The sequence below is a fragment of the Fulmarus glacialis genome, unplaced genomic scaffold (genome assembly GCF_000690835.1).
Source record: "Fulmarus glacialis isolate BGI_N327 unplaced genomic scaffold, ASM69083v1 scaffold3558, whole genome shotgun sequence".
Classification (NCBI taxonomy): Eukaryota; Metazoa; Chordata; class Aves; order Procellariiformes; family Procellariidae; genus Fulmarus; species Fulmarus glacialis.
Window position 1 is genome coordinate 53,359 of NW_009226165.1, and position 14,085 is coordinate 67,443.

The 14,085-nt window shown below is 40.0% G+C and overlaps 1 protein-coding gene across 1 annotated transcript in view; it reads right to left on the minus strand.

The window, feature by feature from the left end:
- Nucleotides 1-14,085, minus strand: part of WNK1 (WNK lysine deficient protein kinase 1) — a gene marked incomplete at its 5' end in the record, with an annotated part of 105,943 nt that overhangs the window by 32,286 nt on the left and 59,572 nt on the right. The window contains 8 exons of the mRNA XM_009582709.1: nt 465-614; nt 1,232-1,303; nt 4,576-5,004; nt 6,735-6,992; nt 10,043-10,230; nt 11,341-11,677; nt 11,901-12,120; nt 13,543-13,631. Coding sequence (XP_009581004.1) covers nt 465-614; nt 1,232-1,303; nt 4,576-5,004; nt 6,735-6,992; nt 10,043-10,230; nt 11,341-11,677; nt 11,901-12,120; nt 13,543-13,631 — 1,743 coding nt within the window. The remainder of the gene's footprint in view (nt 1-464; nt 615-1,231; nt 1,304-4,575; nt 5,005-6,734; nt 6,993-10,042; nt 10,231-11,340; nt 11,678-11,900; nt 12,121-13,542; nt 13,632-14,085) is intronic.

The window sequence follows — 14,085 nt, forward strand, 5'->3', positions numbered from 1 at the left end:
CTTCTTGACCAGGGAGTAAAGGAGAAGAGCTTAACAAGAAAGATGACAGAGTGGAGAAGGCAGTCCTTATGGTTCACTACCTAAATAAGTGAACATGTTTTACACACATAATGGTGCAGAAGATAGACATTGATGGGAAGCAGAGAAATGACAAGTTCCTGAAAATCCATTCATAATATACCATTCATCAATACACCTCATGATAATTTTGACAATTTAAAGATCTTTGGGCTCGGAAGTGTTATCCCTCCCTCAAATTACTCACGACTGCCACGTGTGAAAGAAAGGGTTTCCAACGCATTTTCCAACAAAACTGATAGTTGTAGTACACTAAGAATACTATTATCTGGATGAATGTTTTGGAACCATTAGAAAAGATGACGAAAGTGAAAGTAGCAGCATGTTGAATTTGCCAGCTGTGAAGAAGAAAAAAATCTTCTGCTAGAAAGAAGAATTTGGTTTACCTGTGTCCCAGCTGCTGCCTGAGGCATTGGCATGATCTGTGAAGTTTGAGTTTGAGAGACAGTTTGTGTGGGAGTGGCGCCAGCAGAAACTGACGGCTGCTGCAGCTGGTACTGTCCAGGCTGTTGGGAAGAGGCTGGCTGCTGTGCATTCTGTAGTAGGGAAAAGAGGCAGAAGCTATTTTTTCCCCCCACAGAAGTTTTTAAATCATATCCTATTTAAATTCTACTTTCTACTCCCTCAATAAGTGACATCAGTGGTTCTTCTAAATATGCCGAGTCAATTAAGCTTTAGCAGCATTACTAATACAACTCCATTATCAAATTTTGCAACAGAACTATTTCACCTGTGAAAACAAGAATGAAGATTCTATAAAGGAATAAAAGGCAGTTAAGAGAAGAGGATGTTGCAGAAGACAGTATTTCCAGTTAGAAGAAATCATGAGAATGACGTCTGCCTGTCTAGACACTCTAACTTGCAAATCCTGACATGCCTCCCTTGAACAGGACCTCCACTGCAAGCTCAGGTAGAAGTTGGGGAAGACAGAGACATGAAAACAAGCATTAACATGATTCTAAAAATAAATTTCAGAAAGTCAATGAAGTTAACCTCATAGCACATTAGATAGGGTGAGAACCAGAGCATTCCTTTGGTTTTGTCCAAAACCATGGGTTGAAGGGGGAACAGAGGTAGTCAGTTGCTCTTAGAGAGTCATCAAAATCCTATACTGAAAGTATTTTAGTCCTGGGTTTAGGGACTGTGATCTTACCTGCTGAGTGTGTTGGGTAGGCTGGGATGGCACCGATGCACTGCTTGAGGCTGACTGGCCTTGCACCTGTGTCTGGAGAAGAAAAAAAAGAAATAGAGAATCAGCTTAAAAAACCCTATGGTTTCTGCAACAGGCAGTTAAAATCATTTCTGCCTGGAATGATCTGGCTGGAATAGGTTTCTAGCTGTCCTTTTGGACAACTAGTCCTTTTGGCCAAATTCCACTATGACAACCAGAACAACAGCTGAGCAATCTAGAAAAGTACTGAACTCCATTTTAAGTTTTCCAACACAACCAATACAGAAAGTCTTTGCAACCCACATGCCCCTCAACATGAGACTGATCAGCCTACGAGCTTCCTCTTCCACAGATGATGCTTTAAAAGCAGGATGCCTTGGTATGATAACTGGAAATACAGGTATTAAGTTTTACCTCTACATGTGTTCTAAACACAGTTAGGTGGGGAGATAGAAGGAGGCTAGAAGGAAATAAAACTATCTGTTAAAAAAGTCAAAGATTTACAGAATTCTAGACCAATAACAGAGTGCTCGGTACACGTACATGTCATGAGTTCCCTTTGAGTGGCATGTCAAAATACAAGCTAGAAATCATTTCCAGACTCACTACCATTCAAAAGCCACCAAGAATTGGATATTGAAGAATCTGGGGGTCCACGGCCTAGCTAAGACAGAATTTTTGAATGAATAAGCAATGAAAAAAATGGATAAGTGGCATACAAATGAATGTGGAAGATGTAGAGGAAAATGGAATAGATTTTTGGTTTTGTGGCTGACATTTTTTATCAGATCCCAGGATTTTCATTATTATTTTTGTGACCATTATATTTCTTTATCAGATCCTGGGAGACAACTAGACAAAGACCTCCAAAGTTCACTGAGCATGCACCACTGTGGTGAACTGCCTTTGTAAGAAACATATCTGGTGCATATGTATCATATCAGAAATACCTACTAAAATTCCTTGATGCTGTGATCACTCAGCTTGTAGAAGCTTATTAGGAACAAGTTTATTAAAATTACATACTTTTTTCATTATAGAAACTTTGGGGAAAGCAGACTGCCAACAAAAAGAACCATTTTTTTCTTTGCTGTTTTAGAAGCTTGAGGCCCTTACTGGCTAGAATCTAAACGTGTGCTATATCCCACTGCTGCAACATCTGTTCACATTGACTCAAGTTTGTGCTTCAAATTCTGATCTTTTAATGAATTAGATAAAAGATCCCAGAACTTATATTCTGTAAGATAATCATGACCCCTTATTGTGCTTTCCAGCTGTATTTTACATTCATCAGAAGTCACCTCCTGAAGTTTAACAAAGGTGGTTTATGGAGAAACAATCCCCAAGTAATTTTCACACTTCTTGCCTAGCAGCTTCACTCCACAAGTTCTCCTACAGCACAGGAATTACTATCTATTAGACTAGCGATTAAACCTGTTTCAGCTTTAATAAAACACCTTTATTATCCCATACAGAAAGCCTCAAATATTTAGTTCTTGACCTTACTGCAAAAAGCAAAATGATTCTCCTCCAGTTCCCTCACACAAATCCCAAAGTTGCTAATACTCCAATAACTAAAATTAGAGCCCCTAATTCCAAGAACAGAAGGAGTAAGAGAGAAGTCTATTTAAAGTAAATCCTCTCTTTTCACAAAAAATTATCTTACGAAAACTTTCAGACTACAAGTGCAGACACAATATATATAGACATACACCCCACAGTCACAGAGTACAAATGTGTTATTGACTATTGTAAGTGCAAATACCATATATGCTGATAAAACATGTACCTCCAAACTAAGCTTCAGGTGTCAAATTTTGCTTTTTAAAAGGACACCATATTCTAAATAATGCCTATTAGCAACAGTTGTTTGTGCCAATAATTTACTACTCAGCTTGTTTAGTTTCAGTAATGATCCTGCAAGTACCTTTCCAAATCCGTGTACACATACATAATACAGCTCCTTTCCATTCCTCTCTTTCCACTTTTTTCCCCCCAAGCCTAGAAAAAGCTCTTGCATTTTGGACAGTCACCAAATTAACCTTGTTGTTGTCTAATGAAACATTCATACGAAAGTAAGAATATTTCAAATAACACATTCTCATCAAATGGCTAAGGAGCAGGAACATAAATACAAAGCAAGTTTTACTATCACTACTGATTCAAACTGTGGAGAAGATACACTTCATTAAGCCCATTGTTTAAAAGCCAGTTTGGTACTCCAGCTATCTCTTGCCACTAGAACAACTAGTCCCAGGAGGAATATTGACCATTTGTTACCCTTAACACAAAAGCCCTACCAACATTTCAGCCGAAGCTGAACACAGACCAAGTGGTTGCTGATGCCTCATTATTTCACTGCAACCTGGTAAGTTAAAGAGATCCTAGTATACTACTGACTTGGTGGAAAGACACCCCCATGAATGCTAATACTTAGAACCACATGGAGCAAGACTAAGAGCAAGGCTCCCCTTTAAGTGCAAGGTATGACTTATAAAGAGTACAGAAATTCTGGAAGGGTTTGCTCCTGTAACCTGAGGATAGAGTGCAGGTGGTCCTGATGAAAGCGAGGTGGACAAGGCCTGCTGAGTCGAGGCTCCCTGGGGGAAGCAGATGAAGAGCTGCGACTCTTGCAATACCTTCTGAGGCAGCTGAACAATGGGCAATGAGAAGTCTGAACCAAAAGCAGAAGATGACCCCCCGGTAGGGGGAGGAGATTGGAAATCGCCAGTGTCAGAGGAAGTCAGCTGTGAGGAATCACTGGAGTATTCTGGGCTTCCTTCCGGCCAGCTCCGCCTGGCAGAGCCCCCTCTGGGACCTGCTAACTCAGGACCAAGATAGTTACACTGCTCCTCTGTCACAGGCTGAAGCCGACCATGGGACCCTATGCCTGGAGTGGATTCCTCTTGACTGGTCTCCATAGAGCCCCGGCGACTTCTGTAGACCCGCTGGGGTAAAACCGCCCCTTCTGCTGGAGCAGAAGTTGGTGTGTGCACATGGAACTCAAAGACACAGCTCGCTCTGCCATCACCACTGTGAGAGAGCACAGCCGGGGCAGAGTGTGGAACAAATACCTGGTGAAACGTCATCTGAGCAGGATCTGCACTCAGAGGAGCTGAAACACTGGATAATGGAGAAAGGGGACCCATCCCAGAATCCAGCCTCAGGTTCTGAACATGTCTTGCCAGGTATGTTTGCCCCGATTGAAAGTCGAACACAGAGCTTTGTGGAGGACCACCTTGCCCATGGTTTGACTCAGAGACCTGCTTCAAATGTTGTTCAGTCGCATGAGAGTTATAAGCTACTTGATCATACTGCTCCGATACCTGTGATGGGTAGTGCATGCCCACCAAATATACAGCTTCTGGATGCATTCTGTAGTGAGCATCCTCTGGAGGTGTTGGTCCAGATCTATAGTCACTGTGTACAGGAGCTGGCTCAAACACAGGATTAACTTGCACATGCAGAGGCTCTCCAGCGACTCTCTGAGCTGCTGTGCCCAGCATAACGAATGCCTCTGGTGTCCAATTGGTGGGGCTACCACCAGGTGGAACTAAACTCTGGCCAGTCTTCAGCAATGGCTGGAAGTGGCAAGTTTGGGCTTCCAAAAATGAAGTGCTCTTGCGCCGCTGAGCAACTGCCACCTTCGGCGGGCAGACAGGTGGTGGTGAGAAAGACACTGGCCGTTCATGAACGGTTGGGAAAAATATCTGTGAATCTGGGAACGTTGGTGTTCCCCCACGCGGATGCTGAGGCTGTATCGACATGAACAAGACAAGTAATTCATACATTAAAAGTGAAAGCACATCAACATGCACAGTTCACTAGGCAGTTCTGTGAAGTAACTTTATAGAATGACTACTCAATTCATGGTCAAAAACATACAGTACTTAGAAAATTTAGGTGAGTTGTAAATATCCATTAAATACATCCATGGCAGGCATAGCTACAAATGGAAATATTTGCTTGTTAGAGCTGCTTTTCCAGTCCAATTCCAATAATTCACAGAAATAAACCAGGTTTGCTCCTGACAATGGAAAGAGATTTATTGTCACGGGCTATCCATTGTGATCAGTGCTTGAAAGCCAATCAAACCCCTGAGGTTATTGCCATATGGAGAATATGAAAATTCAGAACTTGATAGCAGCAACAATGCAGGGCCTCTAGTTTGCATCTAGAAGATAAAACAGCATTAAATCTTAATATTATCCAATGCAAAAACCACAGTGCTAGTGTCCTGTCAGGTATGTGTTCTGCTTGTAATCCCGAGAGCTAAAGAGAAACCTTTTACGAGACAAACTGAACCATTCCAGCCCACAGATAAGAAAAAATGTATGATAAAACTGCAGAGCCTTTCGATTCTGCCCAACGTGATCCCTTTGATCACTTTTGATCATACCTTTTCACATAGGAAATTCGCACTCACCGAAAAAAAACTAACTCTTGGCTGGACAGTAACACATTCACAGGTTTAGTAACAGCAGAGTCCGCAAGGCAATTCCACTCCATATGATGTACTACTTCAGATGAGGCTCATCTTAAATAAGATTTGTAGGGATAAAGTGAGTTCTATGTAAGAATACCAAAAAACTTAGTAATTCTGCATTTTTTCATCTCTGCCTACAGTATGCTGAGAGACAATGTATTATCAACCCTAAAGGGAAAAAAAAAATTGCAAGAGTCAGTAGCAAATATACTGTCTTTAAGACAGATGCTATTTATGACTTTTGCAAGTTGCTGTTTCCACATTGTTCTGTTTCTCCCCAGCCCCTTTTTTCTGGAAAAGCAGCAGCAAATTTCCATATTGACCAACACTAACAAGAAGGTCCTACAGGATGAAGAACTCTTCCTGTGTTCTGAAAACTAGTTCCACATACTTCAGTTACAGAGAAGCGTTTCTCAAAATTTATTTCATGTAAATCAAAGCCCAAAACTGAAAACAGACTACCTCCTGTCCTGCAAGCTATCTTGCATCTAACCTTCCGAGAAACATGAAACAATGGCTTCTTCCCATCAAGAAGCAGCTGAAGTGGCATTTCTGATTAAAATTTACAGAAAAATCCTCAAAAGTATTCATACTCTGAATTTCTAGTATCACTACCACAGCCAGCCAAAGCTTTTAGAATAACCAGCCACAGCAACCAAGCTTTAAAAGCTAGTTGTTTTGTGCAGGGTTAATTAACATTCAATGCTTGCTTAGAAGTTGGAAAATAAAAAGCTGGTCTTCTGAATTAAGGGGATAAGAACTAGTCTTCCCTTTACAACTGGGTAACTCACATTTATACTATCCTAAAATACAAAAAACAAATGGTCAGCCACTGTTTGATAATGTTTAAGCGTACTGCTTCCCAAAAAAGATCAACATTCCAGCAGCACAGTATAAGGAATCAGCTCTTCATTTTCTCATTTTAAAAATGCCCAAAGTCCAGGATGTATTTAATGATAACTTATCTTACTGTGCCAGGAGGCAAATGGTAACACATACAGGACTGACAGAGAGGGAGGGCAGGCTGGAGCGTCGATGCTTGCGTGGAGAGGCAGAATGCATGGGCAGGACACTTTCCAGGGCTTTAGAAAGCTTTTCTGCAAAGGTTTCTTCAGGGACAGTCCGAAGGTAGAAAGGAGAAAGAGGTGCAGACAGCGCTGGTGGTGGGGTGCAAGGAGCACTGAGAGGGATGCAGGACATAGAGGGAAGAGCAGGAAGGTGGGGGACACAAACTGACATGCTACGACCACGTTGAGGCTAAAGGAGGAAAACAAAAGTTAAGAATTGAACACTTCAAAAAAAATGAAAAACAAAACCAGCAAAAACTATAATGAGGTAGAAAAGAAATGCAGACACACAATGAGAGGCCCAATACTGACTACTATGTGTGCAAGAAGGTATGAGAAATGCTGAATGAATGCCAACACACACTGGGAACAGACTATGTGCACCTCTGAGGACCCAAGTTTGCCTTAGGTTACTGAGCAGTGCGGAAAGTTCCCTAGTACCCTTACAAGAAGCACGTGGAAGGCAGAGCAGACAGGAGAGAATATTTTCTCCGGGGCCACTGATGCAGCCCATACTGTGCGTACTCACAGCATCTGGTAGTCTGACAAATAGCAAAACTTAAACAGATACTGATGACCTTTCAAACATTCATTCTTGGTTTAGTGAGTAGGTATGTGTTTATACATAACCACCTCACCAGTCTCTCTGCTTGGGCACCTCCCTGCCTGACTTAAGTGGACTAACTGTATGGAGCTGGCTCTTTATTAACTAAAACATTACTATAAAAATTTAAACGTTACATATTCTACAACATGATTTGTGGAAAAAAGTTGGTTTAATGTGTGGAAAATTTAGTAAAATTAGTCTTAGACAAGCATTTTCCAGACGCTGGGCAAATAAAAGCATCAGGATTTTGTAATCTTGCCACAATCCAGGAGGCCATAGGTCAAAATCCAATGAAATTCAAAGAATCAGAATTAGGGGATTTAGGTTGTTTGGGGTTTTTTTTAATTCCTTTTTTGGTGTGGTGTGTTTTATTGTATTTCAAGTGAATAGAAAGAGGCAGTCTTCAACTGCAAGTTTTCCTTCTCTAATGGTATATGCCTCTTATGGATGTAATCCACGATTTCTTAACATAACTGAAATCAAATACAGACCTCCAGGGAAAAGAACTCAAGATATCCAGTGGGGATCTGATTTTAAAGATTTCCGATGTGAGAAATCTTGCTAGACTGCTCAAAAATTTGGGAGAGGCATAAGGGAACTCAAATAGTTAAATAAATACTTTACCCATAAACTTCACCTGTTCCAAGGCAGGCCTAGTTATATATGTCATTCCTGACTGTAATTTATCTAACCTGTTCAGAAACATCTCCAGTTACGGACAGTGTAGTACTTGACTATCCTTGTTGGTTAGAAAAAAAAACCCTTCCCAAACTATAATTCCATGCTGCAATTTAGACTTATTATTTCTTACTCTGACAACAATGTTGTGATCTATTTTACAGCAGCCTTTACAGCTTTCTCTGTCCTCAAGCTCATCTTTCATAGGCTCTGCTTAACTCTTTCAGTCTTCCCACATAAACCATGTTTTCAATATTGCTGGTGGGGTTTTTTTGTCACTCTCCTCTGAATTCTCTCCCAATTCACCCTCAAATTCACTCAAGCAGGGTGCCCAGGACAGACTTACCAATGGCCAAGAGCAGAACTACTTCACATAACATGATGTTTGCCTTTTTCACAACAGCATGATGTTTTTGACCATGTCCAGCTTGTGGTCCAATGTAATCCCTGACCCTTTTTTTTTTTTTTTTGGCAAAATTGCTGCCTGGTCAGTTGTTGCTCATCCTGTACTTGTGTAGCTGATTATTCCTGTTCAAACATGAACCTTGTTCTTGTCCTGATTGCACAGCATTCTCTTTCTTTTTAAGGCCATTTCTCCAGTTGTCAATATAATTTTGACTTGTCATTCTGTCTTCCCAATTAACTGTTACTAGTTCCTGTAGTGTTCTACTCCATTCTGTCAATCTGGTACCACTGTTGTCATCATAGAGCACGAGCATATTTTAGCAGTGAACTAAGCAGCTTGACTATACCTCTGTCATATTCTTGTTCTCCCATCCCCTCTCAAAAGATTACGGTCTTTCAACCTGGAAGCTAGCCATCCCAAGACAGTGAAATGGCTTCTGGTCCAATATATGCCCACACGCAAAAATATGGCTTACCCAGAACAAGAACTTAGGGCGATTAAAAACTCATTTGATTAAATGTCCCACAAGCTTCAGGTTAAGTGCCTTTGAAAAAGATGGAGATACTTTGCTTGTGAGTGAAACCAGCATGTTTTCCAAAAAGCTAGTAACACTATTCCATAATAAAGTCTACAACCACAGGTACCAAAAAAAGTGAGGACCCTCAGTCTTAAGTGTCGTATCTTCTCCTTTATGGTATTGCTACATTATACCATAATGCCTCTGCCTCAGGCTTAGATTTTTATTTTTATTTGTGTAAAAAAACAAGCAACAAGGGCACCACTGAAGACAATATAACAGTAGCAGAACTTCTACCCCAGAGTTAGAATAGATTTCTGCATACTCTCATACTCGGATCTAAAAACATACCAAGGAAAAAAACATACCAAAATAAAAGGGCAACACAAATGAACATAGTAGGAAAAGTATTTGTGCCCAGTGCAGACTTTCCAGGGAAAAGGAATACGCATGGCAACTGATAAGCAAATCAACACAAGCTAGAAATAAAATTGGGAACAAGGGTGTGGGGTCTTTTCAGTCTGGAGTTCTCACATGCAGCATTCTATAACAGTTAAAAATCTTACCTGAAGAATCTGTAATCAAAGCCTCACAGAACACACACAGCAATTTCATACTTATACAGTAACTCAAATTATTCTAATCCCTTCTTCAAATCAAACCAACAGCTTGATCCCTGGTAACTTCATATACACATACACACATCACCTCCCCAAGTGAGATTAAATGCTTACTTTCGTGAGATAGTCTTGTTCTGAGGACGTTACTTCCATCCATTAAAAACCTAACCCATCATTCTGCTTAAATGCACTCAAGATTAAATAAAAGCTTTAAAGACAAATATGCCCTTGCACTTCCACCCCCACTTCACCTTGCAAAAACAGCCCCTTTACTACTCCCATGCAGAATTTGTATCACATGCAAAACAAAACATGCATGGAAAATTGCCTGGCAGACTTTCCTCTCACCTTTCAAGAGAAATATGAAATCAAATAATTCCATGCATTTGCAATACTGTAAGTTCTGGCTTACCACTGCAGGTGGCTGATATCCTCCATGCTGCTGCGGCTGCACTTGGCCAACTGAAGCTGCATATCCCTGGACTGCAGCTGTTGAGATTGACTGGTCATGCTGAGAACCATACGACACAGTCTGTTGACTGCTCACACATGATTCGGTGTAAACAGATGACCCCTGGCCACTGTCAACTGTCCCATCAGCTGCAGAAGTTAAAGATAAAAACTTGCATTTCAAGAACTGCAGTCTGGACTTACAATGTTAAAGGTATAATAATCAATCAACTATTAGATTGATGTTTGTGCCATGTCACATGGACCTTATCAGCATTTTACCTTTTGTAATATTTAAGCTGGTTAAAAAAAATATTTTTTTTTCTTCCTCAATACAGTAATTCCTTACAATATGCCTTCCCCTAATCTCTGAAAAAAAATCAGTAATTTCATGAGTTCTTTGGGAAGATACTTAATAGTAAACTACGTTTCCTATAAAAGGCTAGACTAGAAATAGAAACTTAAATTCCACATTGTTATGAATGACCTTTCAGGGGTTTTTAATTATTATTTTTATTTATTTAATTTTACACAGATGTATAAAACAGGTCTATTGTGCTGGCTGGCAGATGCACCTGATGTAGGCATAGTAGAGAACTTAAAATCCCTATTACCTAAAAAGCAGATAGTAATTTGCTTTCTAACTTCACCATTCTACTACGGAAGTTCTCATCTACCATCATTATTCAAATACTGATTCAAATGTTGGGATGGCAGAACAGGAAAAATTAAGGAGTGTTAATTCATCTTTTCATGTATAGCATGTAAAACAGAAAATGAAACTTTTCAGAAAGCGAATTACGAGCTGAACTGCTTGTACATTAATCTCATTTCCACCTTAAGTATGTTAACAAGGATTCAATTAAGTGTTTGTAATAGCTCTAACTGCACTGATGCAAGAGTATACAGCCTTCTGCAGAGCCAGAACATACTGCCCCTATAGGAGGGCAGCAAAAACTAGGACATGTGTTCGTGCTTCAGGTGCCCCAGTTCATTTAGTGTATTAACTTGAAACAAAGGAAAATTATTTTGTGCTAAGACACTGGACGGTGAATTGTGCCAAGACTTGGCTCAGCCAAGGGACAGGAATGCATCTTATTTTGCTGTGCTTTCTAGTGAGTTAATGTTCTTCAGCAGACAGCAACGGCAGACAGCAACATCTTAAGACATTTACTGCTATACCCACCAAAAGTTTAAGACTATAAGGGGGGGAACTGTGTAAGTGCAAGAGTTCCTAAATAAACCAACTAACACACTTACAAAGAACAGATATACTGGGTTGCTGGAACTGCAGTTGTTGGTGTTGATCGGCTTCTGGTTCTTCAGGCTCCACTTGTGTAGAAACCGATGCTGAAGTAGTGGGGACAGTAGTAGTACCAGTGACAGACAGGGCATGCTTTGACCCTGCATGGGAAGCACTTGATGGTTGCTGTTGCTCCAGCTGCTGCTTCTGACTACCTTCTTCCTGAAGCTTCTTCTCCTGTTCTTCTCGCACCAACTGACGCTGCTCTCGCTTTCGCTTAATCAAAGATACCCTGTCCTTGATAGCTTTCGCCATTGTCTTGTGATCCCCTTCACAGACATAGCCAGATTCCACCTGAAGGAGGATATATTCACAGAATTCAGACTGTCATAGACAGCCACTGTTGTAGTGCTACAATATAAGCTACCACTCTCTGGCACTAACTTCTTATTCACAAACTTCTGAAGTCGTTTTATTTCTAGACAGTAACAACAGCACATGCAGAGGCTGACAGACTACATTTCACTGTCAGAGAACTCCAGCACTTCCGATGCTTTGTAAGACCACCAACACTTACCATTTCCTGTGCTACATCCTCTGGGACATCTCTCTCCAAGTCAAAGGAAAACTCTATTGCCTCATTATCTTTATATTTGCCCTTGAGTTTTTTGATGTCTTCAATTCGCAGCCAGAGTTTAATGGCAATTTTTTCTCCATCATCTTCCTCTGCTAGTTCTACCCGTACTCCAGTCTCTTCTTGGAAGAAAGCATGATTCAAAAGGTCCTTAATAGCATATCTAGCACATTGGGAAAGAATGTAGAAAGCGCAAACAGTTATTAGGTTTTCATAAAATATTAAGGAATATCCTTGCCTGATGATCCCCCCAAATTTATTCTCTACATTTCACGCTTCTCCCATGAATTATTTGACAGCCCATTGTTCAAATTTCTATTTAAAAGCATTATGGAGAAACAAAATGCAACAATGCTACAGATGTTCCAAAAAAAAAAAACCAACCCCCACACATCACACATTGATCAGCAGAATACCAACAGATTTAAGCCAACTGAACAGGATATATATTAACTAAAGTAATAAGAAACCTTAAAGAAACAGGTTGGTTTTACTGAACGTTAAGATCCAACACAAAACCCTTAGTCCCCAAATCAGTACAGTAATCCAAGTATGTATTTCAGTCTATTTCAAGATCTTATCGAAAGCCTCTCTAGTAAATTCATCACTAGATAAGCACCACATGATTCCTTTCATATTTTATACTCTTTTGAACCACTTCAACTTGCATTCTGTTTGGCACAATTAGAAGCTTTGTCCTGAAGGTACAAAAGAGATCTATGTTAATGCTGTGCATGTATGAACAGTAGTAGTCTAAAAGTTAACCACTTAAACTAAATGGCAAGAAATAAGTGATGTGCAGCCACAAAATTAACTTAAAATGGGAAAAAAATACAAAATTTTTTAAAACTAAGAAAAAGGGCAGAAGTTAAAAATACACAGCAACGCCATCAGATGTAAAAGTTCAGGAGTTAACAGAAGTGGATGAACCGACGAACTGACAAAACTAGCTCTAAACAGAATAGCAGGAGACTAGAGGAGGGCTGAAGGCTGAAGCATTCTTAAATTGGACATTCAGTAAGCAACAACTATGTAAAAGCAGAAAACAAAACAAACCCCACAAAGAAACCATCAGAGCAGTTACACATTTCCTGTAATGGTGTAAGTTAATCACTTCAAGTAGAAATCATCTTGCAGAAAATGTGAAGATGACCAGCAAGAATTTAAAAAATAGAAAGAGCCCTCAAAATAATCAGCTATAAAATGCCAACAAAATCAAAGGGACAGGAAAAACAAAGGATTACAGAATAACAAGCCAACCAAACAATCCAAATACCTGCGAACCTGGAAGGATTGTCCTCTGTTATTTTGCTGACTAGGTCAAAGTTTTAATAAAAGCAGTAGAATTTCTGAATAAACTGACATGGATGGTTACTATAGCATTTGCACTTTTCCTGACACTGTTAATTCTCTAAAACAATCATTGAATAAGAATCTACCAAAGAATAGAAGCTGCAGAGGTAATACTGGCTTCCCAACTTTCATCAGAACACAGAAGACCCCAGGAACTAACTGGATTTGGTATCATCACAGATAAAAGACTCAGATAGTAAGTAATACCTCTACCTGAACAGAAAGTACTTACCTTTCGCCTTTGTTTTGCCGAATGCATCCCTCAATAATCTCCTTCACTTCAGGGATTGCTACTTTATCAAAGCTGGCTGGCTTGACACCCTGGAACATACAAGTTAACAACAGAGAAACTGGAACGCCCACTTGATTTAAGTTTTGATTGTGTTTACAGACCAACTATTTTTACTCAATAGACAACTAGCCTGAATTCCCTACTAGTGCAAATTATAGAGAAATCTGACCCCAATCTCACTGTTCATCTGTTTGTTAGTGACTTCTGCAAACATTTTTTTCTCCCTTATTTCTCAGCTACGCTTCCATAACAGAAAGCTTTAGCAGTTAGGTTCTCAGTTAAAACAGGAGAACCATTTAGTTTCGATGGAAGTTACGCTGCTTAGAGGTGAGTACACAGACTGGACTGAGAATGGAAGGAAATGTTTCCTATGTAACACTAATGCACGAACCCACATGATTAATTTGACAGTCTTCAAAGGATTCTGCTGCTTCCCAGAGTGTCTCCAACATGCTATTATATGAAGTAATTTTGGCATAGATT